General features: G+C 33.7%; 1 protein-coding gene across 1 annotated transcript in view; it reads left to right on the forward strand.

The window, feature by feature from the left end:
* Nrg3 (neuregulin 3) overlaps window positions 1–13,451 on the forward strand; it is a 1,019,685-nt gene that overhangs the window by 900,828 nt on the left and 105,406 nt on the right. Inside the window, exon 6 of the mRNA XM_048801779.1 lies at window positions 569–595. Coding sequence (XP_048657736.1) covers window positions 569–595 — 27 coding nt within the window. The remainder of the gene's footprint in view (window positions 1–568; window positions 596–13,451) is intronic.

Genomic DNA, 13,451 nt, shown 5'->3' on the forward strand with positions numbered 1-13,451 from the left:
TTTTTTTTTTTTTTTTTTTTTTTTTTTTTTTTTTTTTGGTGCTGGGATTTAACCCAAGGCCTTGTGCATACAAGGCAAGCACTCTACCAACTGAGCTATATTCCTCAGTCCAGCATTCCTGTTTTGTTGATGTGCAGATCACCTAGTTAGGGCTTGTCATTGCTTGGTTAGGGTCATGTCATTCTTATTATCCCAGAGTTCCAAATGTGTTAATGTTGAACAAGTAGTTAATCTACATAGAATATGATAGATTCAGCAAATAACATTAGTGTGAGGTATGTTTTATTTACATACTTTCTCTCCATTTTATTCACTTAATTTATATTTAGTATGCTATGTAACTGATGCATAATTATTCCATCTGAAATTCCAAGCTGTAGTTCAGTGACTTTGGGAAATGTTGATCAATATCTGAAATTTACATTTCTGAAAAAAACGTGGTTAAACTTGAGACACATTCCTAGCCTTGGAAGGTCAGTCTTGTAAGCACTGATTTTCTTATGTGGATTTCTTTCTAACCTTTTTCTCTTTTTCTGTTTCCTTTCTTCCCATGCTGACTTCGGTGTAGCAGACCACTTGGGGATTGAATTCATGGGTAAGACTAAACAATTTGCTCCTTAAATATCCTGGAAAAGCTAAGTTTTATAATGTACATACTGTTTTCTTTTCCCATCTGATTATAATTAAAATGTCTCATTATCAAATGCTATTAGAACTAAAAAAAAAAAAAGTTTTAGTCCATTTTTCACTAAGTAATGACTCAAAATGAAAGACTTAACTACTTCTTTGGAAGACAATTTAATGTTAAGTGCTTCTGGAATCCTATACAAGTTAGATTTGACTCCTGGCTTTGATTGTTTCCTCTAATTCTCTATTTTCTTATCTGTAAAATTGGGATAATAATGGTTTCTATTTTACAGCACATATAAATTTATTAGTGCAGTATCTACAACTTGGCAAAATTAATTAATGTTAGAAAACAACCGTTAAAATGTCAGTTTGTCTTATTTTATGCTCTAATCCCTTTTCCTCTAGCATGATATACTTTGGATACATTTTGGTATCAATCATAATTTGGAGTGTGAGCTCATAAACATTTCCATTTACAAAATTAAAATATTTCTTTTTAGACTATTTTCAGTGCACTTTTTAAGGCACATTATTTTCTGAATATGTAGATAATTGTATTAAAAGAGATAAATGTGAGTTTTTATTATAATTAATAAAAGAAGAGCTTTCCATAAAGTTCAATATGCATCACAGTTCACGAATGAAAATATACTCAGGAGTTGGAGTCATTGAAATTGAAGAGATGTAAATTTGGATCCAGGTTTTTTATGCTCTGTTTTTTTTTTCTTACATGATTACTTTCTTCATATATGTATATGATAATTGTGATAATAATTATGATATTTATTTACTTTTATTAATTTTGCCATTTACCATTTATTCAGCAAATATCTATCAAGTCATTATAAGGAAAGAAAAAATTGCAAAATGCTGCATATAAAAATAATGAAAATGAACAGAGCTTACAGTCTAGTAAGCATACAGATAATAACCAGATAATAATTCTTAAATAAAATTGCAAGTATTGTAAGAGCTACTCCAGGCAATCTGATATTATTTTGAGCTAAAGTGATGACAGGAAATATGGGGTAAAGTTTATAGACTGTTAGGAAGTACTATCAACAAGTATTGAAAAGGGATTAATGTTGGAAATTGTAAGGAGGAGATGATCAAGAATGTCTGCAAGTTTTGTTTGCATATTTAGCTAAGGGGTAAGCTACTTATTGAGATAGTGCTGAAAGAACATATTTGTAGTAAATGTATACTATATGAGTTGTGGAAATGTTCTTTTGGCATTCCTTTGACATATTTGAGAGGAGATGTCAGTTTGGTCTTTATATTACTGAATGTATTGAAGGTTAATTAGAGATTAGTGACTGCATATTTATACATGGTCTTCCATGTTGTGTCTTGTTCATTAGTGCCCTTTTTTCTAGATATTACATCAGAGGAAAGGCAGACAGCTAAATTCCTGCAGGTTTGGGTTTTCACTGGGTAGATGTGATTGAAACTCAGAAAGGTAATGAAAATCAGAATAGTATTTACATGAAGTACCATGGAATGTAAGGTAGGTGTGGAAGGCAATGAAGAAAGGATGAAATCAATTAATAGCCATGACAGAACTACTTGAACAAATTGGTGACATGGGTAGGAGACTCTGGTAATGTGGAAATCTGATTAATGATTTTGAAGAAAGAGGAGTTATAGGCGTTGACAGTTTCCGAACTATGTTTTGAAGGTGAATAATGAAGTTGAGGTTAAGGAGGAAACAATTTGAAACTAGAGGTCAAGGATGTGAGAGGGCAATGGTTTGTGATAGGTTGTCAAGCAGAGTTGCTCGTGATGACATTGGGGTTAAATAGGGAGAAAAATTGCTTATTCTGTGTCACAGTCTCCAGTAAATGAGATGGACTATACCAGAGTCAAAAGATAGCAATGAGAAGGGTTTGTTACATGCAGACAAGGGCAATACCAGTTGCTTCAAAAGGGAGAGCCCACGATTTTCATGGTTCAATCACAATAGCAATTTGTTTACTGCTACTATTTTCCCCTGTCCATGGCAGGTATTCCTGGTTCGCAGATGATTAGCTTTCTTCCAAGTACTGAATCGAGGATCCAAGTTTCCTTCTATTGTTGGGTTTCAATATCAATAGGTTACTTCTCATCTGTATCTAGCCAGTAGACAAGTGAAGAAAACACAGTGGATGCCCATCAATTCCATAAGAGACTTGGTCTAAAAGGGCTCACATCACATTTTTTTTTAAATTAGCATTCTATTATCTATACCTTAATAATATAACCACATCTTCTTGCAAGAGTATCTGAGAAATGGATGCTTAGTGACTATAAGAGAAAAGAGAAAATGGATTTTTAGTAATCTTCACCACAGTATCAATGATATAAATTTTAAATTAACAAGATTTTTCACAAGAGCCTGTCATCCTAGCCACTCAAAAGACTGAGGCAGAAGGGTCACAAGTTTGAGGCCAGCCTCAGCAGCTTAGGCTCTAAGCAGTTAGCAAGACTTTGTCTCAAAATAAGAAGAAAAGAAGAAAAAAGGCTGGAGATTGAGGGTGTCACTCAGTGGTAAAGCACCTCCGGATTAAATCTTCCAAAAAATAATTTGGGGGGGGGTGTTTACCAGGAATTGAACTTGGGGGCACTTGGCCACTGAGCCACATCCCCACTTCTATTTTGTATTTTATTTAGAGACAGGCTCTCAATGAGTTGCATAGCACCTTATCATTGCTGAGGCTGGCTTTGAACTCATAATCCTCCTGTCACAGCCTCCCAAACCACTAAGATTACAGGCATGCGCCACCGCACCAGAAAAAGAATAATTTTTAAAGGTAGAAAAATTAATTTTTCAGACAAAATTTAGGTTTCAATTGCAATTAGAGGAAAGGAATAAGAGACTAGTAATGTAAAGGGGTGTTGGTGAATGTAGATAAGCAATTTCAGCAAGAAAAGTTGAAGAAGAGAACAGTCATGGGTCACAAATTACAGAAAATTATAGGCACAGTTTGATGCCATAGAGTAAAAACTATTGAGAAGGGTAAGCAATTTGCATTATTCTTATGTGGCAATGATAACAGGGATTAAAGGCCTGAAGGTATGAGCATCAACAGTGATTGTAAGTAACGTGGGCACTAGGCTTCGTGGCCAGAGAAATTTTCCCTGCTGGGTTGAGATGATTGCAAGCTCAGAGAATAATAGTTCTTTTAGTTGTTTAGCAGGATGCCACAAACACAGAAGATTCTGCATAGCTATTTGTGGGGCTGGAGGAGATCAGATACTATAAGCAGAATGACCACAGTTATAGCAAGTGAAAATTGCTGTGTAAGTGTTAATTATCATTGTTAAAAGAAATGGAGCAGTGTCCATCTTATTGAGAAGACATGATCACTTATAGTGCTATGTAACCAAAATATGTATTGAGGTCTATTGTAGAGCTCACTTAGAGGAATGCAGTTACAGGCCCAGGAAAAATAATAGATTATTGTGTAGTTCATTTGTACAACTCTCAAGACCAAGGTTATATTGAGGACTTGAGATGAATTGCTAATAGTTTGACTCCAGCAGTAGATATTGCTTTGGAGAAAAGGGGTTGAACAAAACATCAGAATTAAAGGGTATGTGCACTATTCATGTAAATAATGACAGCTAATAAAGGATTGCTTGGAATGGTCAATGGCTTTATAAAATTATCGGATACAATGATTTCACTGACCTTAGTAGTTCATGCTTATAGCTTGCTCTGAATAACTAAAATTCTGTTGTCATTTTAGGAACAAATATTTTCAGATACAATTTGTGACTACATACTCCTTATGGGTAAAGTTCTGTCATACTAAATATCAAGGCATCTCTAGGTAAAAATAGCTAAAAATTTAACTGGGAAGCAAAAATGTAGACTTAAACAGTTTACTGTTAAGTTGACAATAGGTCTATGCCAGTTCCATGTTTGTATGTGTATGCATGTGTACAAATTGCCTAAATAGGTTTTATTTTTATAGCAGTTTTATGTTTACAGCATAACTGAGTAAAATTTCAGAGCTTTCTCATATATACTCTTTCCAACCCCCTCGCCATTACCTACATTTCCTGCAAGAATGGTACATTTGTGAGAGATCATGAACCAACAATAACTCATACTCGTCTAAATCTGTATTTCACATAGGGTTTACACACGTTATGTATTCTATGGGATTAGACAAATGTATAATGACATGTAAACACCATTATATTATCATGCAAAGTAGTTACCCTGTCCTAAAAATCCTCCATGTTCATCCTTCCGTTCCCTAACCCTTGCCTATCACTGATTTTTTTTTTAATAATAACCATAATTTTGCCCTTTCCACAATGGAAAGAGTCAGAGTCGAAACTTTTCATGTTGACTTCATTCACTTATTGATTCCTCCATGCATTTTAAGGCTTGAAGTACATTCCTTTTTGTGCTGAATACTATTTCATTGTCCAGATATAACACAATTTGTTCACCTCTGAAAGATATCTTGGTTGCTTTCAAGTTTTATATGGAAATGTAAGTATAGACATGTTTTAAATTATTTTGTGTATACCAAGGAATGTGATTCTTGGGTCAGATAGTAAGAATATGTTTAGTTTTAAAAGAAAGAAATCATCATGCTGCCTTTAAAGTATCTATATCATTTTGCATTTCAGCCAGTAATAAATGAGTGTTACTGTAGCTTGACATTCTTTCCAGTGTTGGATATCACCAATGTCCTGGATTTTAGCCACTGGAATAGTTGTGTAGTAGCATCTCATTCTTTCATTTTCCTCATGACTTATGATATAGAGCATCTTTTCATGGGCTTATTTGCCATCTGCACTTCTTCTTGGGTGAGATGTGCATGAAGGTTTTGGCACAGTTTTGATGGGTTTGTTTTCTTATTGCTGAGTTTTAAAAGTCTTTGTTTATTTTGGATAACAGTTCTTTATCAGATATGTCCTTTGCACACATTTTCTGTCAGTCTGTGGCTTCTCTCTTTATTCTCTTGACAGTACATACCACAGAGCACAAAATCTTGGTTTTATAGAACTATGGCAATGGGAAAAAGGCAGTGAAACTTACATATTCTTACTTCTGTAGATCTCACCTTTATTGTTGTATGTTAAGTGCCATTGCCAAACTCTACATGATCTATATTTTCTCCTGTTATAATCCAAAATTGTTACAGTTTTGCATTTTGCCTTGAAGACTTTGATTCATTTTGAATTACTTTTTTGTGAAGCAGAAAAAGCCTACCTCTAGATTCTTTTTGTTTCATGTGGATGTTGTTTCAGCACCATTTGTTGAACAGACTAGTTTTTTCCTTCTCTTTTTCCCTTGCTCCTTTGTCAACGATCAGTTGACTATATTTATATAGGTTTATTTTTACTAAGTCTTAAAGTCAGGTTGTTGTATATATCTTGTCCATCAGTATTATATTAACTGTACTAGATCTTTTGTACCGCTTTATAATCTTTAGAATCAATCAGTTTAACAAGATTAATAAAATGACTTGCTGAAATTTTGAGATTTTACATTGAATTTATATATAAAGTTGGAAAAAACAATAACTTGACAATATTGATCCTTTCTGCCTGTGATTATAAAATATATCTCCACTAATTAAAGTTTTTTCATTTGTTTTGTAGTTTTTTTCATAAGATCTTAATATATATTTTGTTCAACTTATACCTAAGCATTTTATTTGGTTGGGAGGTACTAATATAAATGGTTCAATTATGTCCATTTCAAATTTTACTTATTCATTACTGGTATTTAGGAAAATAATAGACTGTTAACCTGTTAACCTGATAGTCTGCTACATGGCTATAAGTGGCTGATAGTTCCAGAAGCATTTTTATCATTGATTCTTTCATATTTTTATATTAATGATCATGTCATCTGCAAAGAAAGTTTCATTTCTTCCCTCTCAATCTGTATGTATTTTATTTCCTTTTCTTATTTCATTAACTAGGCCTTCCAATGTAATGTTGTAAAGTAGTGGTAAGGGAAGACATCCTTTTGAGCCTAGACTTAGTGAGAAAACTTTAATTTTCCCCCATTAGGTAGAATGTAAGTACAGGGTTTTTGTAGATATTCTTTACTAAGTTGAGGGAGTTCCCCCATTCCTACTTTACTGAGAGTTTTTTTTTTAATCACAAATGAGTGTTGTATTTTGTCAAATGCTCTTTCTAAATTATTGATATTATAATATGTTTTTTTAGCCTGTTAATGCAAAGTATAACCATAAATAGATTTTCAGAGTTGAAACAAACTTGCATACTTGCAATAAATCTTATTTAACCATGTTCTATACTTCTGTTTTAATGACTTCCAGAATACCTTTCTTCTGAATTTTTCTATTCTTGCTTAGAACAATATTAATTTTGTTTTTCCTTGAGATGCAACATGAGTTATAACATAATGATCTAAAGCATATATATCTTTTCCCCAAGTTCATATTTTCAGTGACCAACATTGATCATATGCAAAAGCTAAACACTTTTTATTGTTTTAATAAATTCTTGTTTTGTATCAGTGAACTCCAAATCATGTCTCAACAATCCAGTAATTATTTAGTCAATGTATGTTTATTACACTTACTATATGCCATATATATAGTTTTATTGAAGGTGTAGATATATAATATTCATCCCTCAAAATACAAGAGCTCTAAGACTAAAAAGAAAGAAAGCTACATGTAAGTGAGTTCTAAAAATGCTCTTAAAATATTTTAATTATAAAAAATTATAAAACAGCAATGAATGCATTTGCAAAGTTTTGAGGACAGCATCCTGAGAGAGGAGATATTTGAGTATCAGCCAAAATGGATAAGCTGTTCCAAGTGATGCCATATTGCCAATTTATGGCCCCAAATCACTTCCATATTAGGGTAAACCTGAGTCTGTGATCTCTCCAGGGTCACCACTTTAGAACTGAAGACAGGATATCAACTTTAGCAAAAACAATGAGCCAAATATCTTTTCTGAGTTGATTTGTTAAGTTTAAGGAATAATTATCCTATTGAATAAGACATGCCAAACCCAATGTCTGCAGAACAGTCAACATTCAGAAGAATTTTTCATTAATTATATTCATGAATTTTTTTAATGATGCTTTGGGATTGGTACTATGGAAATTTCAACGAACACTGATCTGAAATACAATGTCAGTTAAAGACTAAAGATGTCATAATTAGGGCAGGAATTTGGAGATCCATACAAGACCTAGAATTACACTTGTAAAAAATGTTTATCAAAAGAGTTGATACTAAGCATATTACCAACAAATTCATAACTCATGCATGAGTGAAAATAGAAAATTTTAGGGTCAGATGTTCTAACTTTCCCTCAGAGTGTGAACAGATCAAGATACAATATGTAAACTTATTTTAAACTCAAATACTCATTTGGTTGTGTGAGAATTCCAAGCAGTCCTACAGATGAGACAGTTGGACAAAGGGCAGGTAGGCATGGCCATGTTTGGAAGGCACAATGATTATGAAGAGGGCTTTCACACTGGAGGAATATCTAACTACTGTGTCAGATGCTCAATCACAGAACGTCCCTCCTCTGTCCATTGGAAGTATTTGTTATGCTGCTGTTTTTCTGTCAATGCCCTGATACCTTGTACATTGTAGGCATCAAAGATATTTATATAAAAGCAGATACAGAGGCATTTTAAAACATTAAAAATAAAACACAGCGAGAGTTGAATAGTATATGAGGTATATTTCATGCAAATTTCCTCCATTCTCATCAGGAAATATGAAGTGAACACTGTCAGTTAAATGTCTTATTTATGATATGACATTGTTTTTAGGATAGCATATTTAGTGTCTCAGCAAGATCTAGTGTACTTTTTTTTAAAAAAAAAGAGCATAGGAAATTTAGATACTCAGATTCTTAATAAAATTTTGTAATTCAATCTAAGTTTATTATATTTTTAACTAGAAAAAAGACACTGACTTCATGATAAAGGTCTAGAAATATAAATGTAAAGTACTTGGTGTGAAATTTATTTACATTTTTCATAATTGATAGTTACCATTTCAGCTTGGCCAGATATTAATTATCCCTCCATCCCCTTGTAAAAAAATAGTATATTTTAATGAGCAATAATCTCTTGAGAGGTGACCATGTGTGCAATTCTTTTTAGGTGATAATAAGGGGTAATATTTTCCTTAAACTTACCCTGAATATTTTAGATGGATTGGTATGTTTTTTTTCTTTAACAAGTTCATGAATCAGTCAAGTGAATTCAAGTTTCTGTTCTAATTTATGAATTGAACTTAAAATATAGAAGTGAAGATCTTTTTCCCCTTAGATGAAATCTCTGAATCAGACTTATTTTTAACAACAACAAAAAAATCCTTTTTTTTTTTCATTTGAATATATCATTTTTAATGAAATTAAATGAGACTCTATGGATAAGTATTTTATATGTGTGTTGGTGGGTGGGATGTGACAAACAGTATTTGTTTAGTTTTGCATATGTGTTATTTGCTATGTTAAACTACGTGAAAAATTATAGTTAGAGCAAAACAAGTTGACATTTCTGAATGCTTGACATGTTCCAGAAAAGTTACATGATCTATTGAATTTTCAAAAGACTGTATGAAGTAGAACTATTTATATTCTTATAAGTGACAAAACTTGAGGTCTATTTAGTTGAAATATCCAATTTGCAAGAAAATAGCAGACATAGGATGTGAACCCAAATCTGTCTCCCGCTTGTGCTCTTGAATTCCATAGGTGACTGAATGCTAAGCATGTCTCACAAGGAAGGCTTAATTGTAATGCAGAGTTTGTATCCTGGCAGTATTTCAGTTGTTAATAGAGTTCTGTAACTAGTCCTCATTTTGTAGTATAATGCTTCTACCATATGTACAAAAAGGCTCCTGTCATCTGTCATCCTAGTCTCTCCTGTGGGATAATCAATAGAAGTTATATTATATTTGAACATTCCTTAATGAGTACAGACTGCGTAAGTGACTAACTTGGAAAGTCAATGGAGAGATGATTCAGCTCACTATTCCTTTTGGCAAATATCATCTAACAGAGAATATGGATGTGTCAGGCTTTTATTCCCCAGTGGCACTCAACAGTGATCTTTCTTGAGGAAAGGCTACAACAAGGTGATATATTTTTAAAATAGGCACAATCTTAATTATAATTTTTACAAAAGGCAAAATGAACATTACTATGAATACATGTATAGATAAGATTTCAGAATCAGTTAATACATTTTCTTTTGTAGACACTGAGGAAAGTGTGTGTTTTAAAATATTAGAAATAGCAGTTTAGTTCACTGAAAGCTAATAAAGGTCCAGCATACCTTTGCTAGAATAATATAGCAATCTTCACAAAGATGCTGAACAACTAGATTGGGAGTTTCTTTATGATAGTAAATACATGGACTTCAGAGGGATGTTAGATTATCATGAATTTCTTGTGTAATGTAGTAAAACAGGCTTTGCATCAACTCAATTATAGGTGGATTTGGAACAAAAGAATTATATTTGAATGATGATCAATTCTATTTGAATGAGTGGAGTTTCTAGTTGTTGCAAGAGCAATGATTTTTATTAATGGCATAAATAAGGGAATAGCTTAAATAATCATCAAATTATTGAAATTTTTATAAGGGGTACTTTCTTATTTATGAAAGATAATTAATATCTTATAGAAAAAATTGAGGGATTGTCAGATCAGATACAAATGAATGTGACATACTAATCAGTATCAAGTAGACTATATACATATGCCCAATGTCTAAAAAGTATACATGAATTGGTAATAGATTCCAAATAACTGGAACATATTAGAAAAAAGGGGAGGGAAAAAAGCAATGATAATAGTCAGATTGTCATAAGAAAGTAATTCTCTTCAAAGTTAAAAAAAAATAGATGGTCTTCTATATCCAATTCTTTCTGGCAATTGATTCAGAAGCCAGCGTGAATCTGTAGAGAGAAGTTAAAAAAAAATGGAAGAGCTGAAGATGTTACAAATTTAAAATGATACTGGTTTTCTTCCTAAGCTGAGAGCCTGCTCTGTGTATTCCTCATGATGGTTCATCCAGTCCGAATGTGGGGACCTCCTATGAGAGATGGGGCCATGCCAGGCTAGAACTACATTAATTAAGTAAGGAAAATATTCAAGAAGTTCACAATTCAGTGTTTGGACAGACAAGTAAAACAATTAATATAATTTAGTGGAAAAAAATACTTTCATCAATGTTTTGTTTTACAAAAGAACAGAGTTTTCTAAACATGTAGGATGCTACTACAGATGGTCAGTAGGAGCCATACTTTAAATTTTGAATTTTGACCTTTTCCAAACTAACGATATGCATTAATATACTCTCTTTTGATGTTGGGCTGCTGTAGGGACCCATGGCTTCCAGTCACCCACTTATTATAGAGGTCAATAACATATGATCTATGGTGTTCACTGAGTCACTGTGCACTATATACAATGCACTATGTTACTGAGCCAACAGGTACTATAGAGTTGTGTACAGTTCCAACAAACTATTCTTGGTTTATGATGAATTTAGTGGAACATGAACCCATTGTGAACCAAGGTGCCTTGCTTGGCATGTTTTACACACATGCACATAAATAGGGTTTGGGTCTATATGCATGTTAGAAAGACCAGGCCCTACATTTCTACTGACAATGGTCCCAAACCTTTGGTATGCAGCTGTCCACTTTTGAATCTCAAGGAGAAGTCTGTGGAAGGCAACATTTTAAAAATCACTTGTCCAGGGAAGCATGTTTCATAGACCTAGTGTTTAGATAAATATCCCGATAAAAGAAACAAAAAAGAATGATCTCTCAAATGTCTTCAGAATGACTGGGTACATCTGAAGACATGAGAAAAAAATTTAAAATATTCGTACAATTCGGTGACAAGGAAAAGAAATATAAAGAAATGGGAAAAAGAAGAACAAAGGTAAATAAAGATGGAAGAGTACAGGGGTTTTGGGAAATGGTGAAAGGTGCCAGGTAATTGGATAAACATCACAGACATGAAAAAGAATGGCAGTTGATGTGGTCGATCAAGAGGTCAGAGCAGATTACAGTGACCCTGTCTGCCTTCCCCAAAAAGCATAATTTTATCTTGTTGCAAAAGAAAATGTTCTGAGGTTTCAAACAGGGAAGTGCACAGATTTCTCTTAAACAGTTTATTCTGTCAACAGCTGAGATTAGTGTTTGACTGTAGGCAGAATGCCAGTTAATGGGACATGCTCAGGATTTTACTTGAAATTTCACCAAATTTGAGCAACACTGTAGATATCGTGAAGACGAATTTTCATATAGGATGTGTCAGATGCAGAGAAAGCTGAGGGAAGAGTGCTTGGGGAAACAGCCGGTTGAGGTTCAGCCTCCCACAAGGTGGACCCTGAACTGGTCTCTAAGGAAAGGTTATTTCGACCAGCAGAAGTGAAACATCCTAGTGGAGATGTTAAACAGGAATCAAGAAAGGCAATGTGGAAATATTGATTCTCATTAGCAAAGAAATGCACATAATAATTTAAATTGCATTTAACATTTTATTTAAAATGTAAATAAGATCATGTCATTTTCCTGCATAAAAATTTTTAGTGGAGAATGAAATCCACTAAACACTGCCATGCCAAGACCTCCATGATATAACTCTTCCTTCCTTTCTGACTGCTTCTGCCACATCATCTTCCTTGTTCTATCTACACCAGGGCTTTTGCACTAGCTTCATCCTCAATTTTATCTATCTTACTTATCTGCATATGGTTGGTTTTCCTCATAAAGAATGCAGTTGAATTATACTTTCTTTCTCTTCTTTTTTTTTTAGGGGGGGGGGTGTACAGGGAATTGAACTCGGGAGCACTTAACCACTGAGCCACATCCCCAGCCCTACTTTGTATTTTATTTAGAGACAGGGTTTCACTTGAGTTGCTTAGGGCCTTGCTAAGTTGCTGAGGCTGTCTTTGAACCCATGATCCTCCTGCCTCAGCTTCCTGAGCCGCTGGGATTATAGTCATGCACTACTGTGCTGGGATGAATTACAATCTCCAAAATATTTTTTTCCTGTCACTCTAGTTTATATGTTTTCTGTTTCAATCAGATCAGCGTCTTTTGTTTCCTCCACTGTATTTATTGCTATCTGGTTTATTTAGTCAATTCTTTTTTGTTGTTGTTTGTTTGTTTTCAGAGAGCGTGAGGGGGGCGGAGAGAGAGAATTTTTTTTAATATTTATTTTTTAGTTTTTGGTGGACACAACATCTTTGTTTGTATGTGGTGCTGAGGATCGAACCCTGGCCGCACGCATGCCAGGCGAGCACGCTACTGCTTGAGCCACATCCCCAGCCCTATTTAGGCAATTCTTATCATTCTTCTCACTTTCTCACCAGAAAATAAGTTCTATGATAGTAGCACTGTTCATTGCTGCATCTCCAGCCCAATAATTAGCAGAAGAGCTCAATATTTCTTGTATTAACATGCTTAAAATGAATTTAAATATTGTATGCTTTTTATAACTCTTAATTTGCTTATATGATTAAATATAAAAAGTGTAAGTAAAGCATTAATGAAACAAGGTCACAAGGGTGAGTTCTGAATCAACTCTCCAATACCAGTACTTTTTGTGGAGACTTTCCCTGTTTAATCAGTGAAATAAAAATGGCATTCCTCTAAAAATGAGGACTTCTCAAAGTTGTAGCTTCAAGTTAGTTCACTTAGGAATCCTGGTTATTAGTGTATTCGGTATTGACCTTTCCAACAGGACAGGGAACAGGTGAAGTCAAGTAATCTTCACTTATCCATTGACATGGCCTCACTGGAAGGCGCATTCATTCTTGTCAGTATCTTTTCATCCACTTTAGG

Source organism: Marmota marmota, unplaced genomic scaffold (genome assembly GCF_001458135.2).
Source record: "Marmota marmota marmota unplaced genomic scaffold, marMar, whole genome shotgun sequence".
Lineage (NCBI taxonomy): Eukaryota > Metazoa > Chordata > Mammalia > Rodentia > Sciuridae > Marmota > Marmota marmota.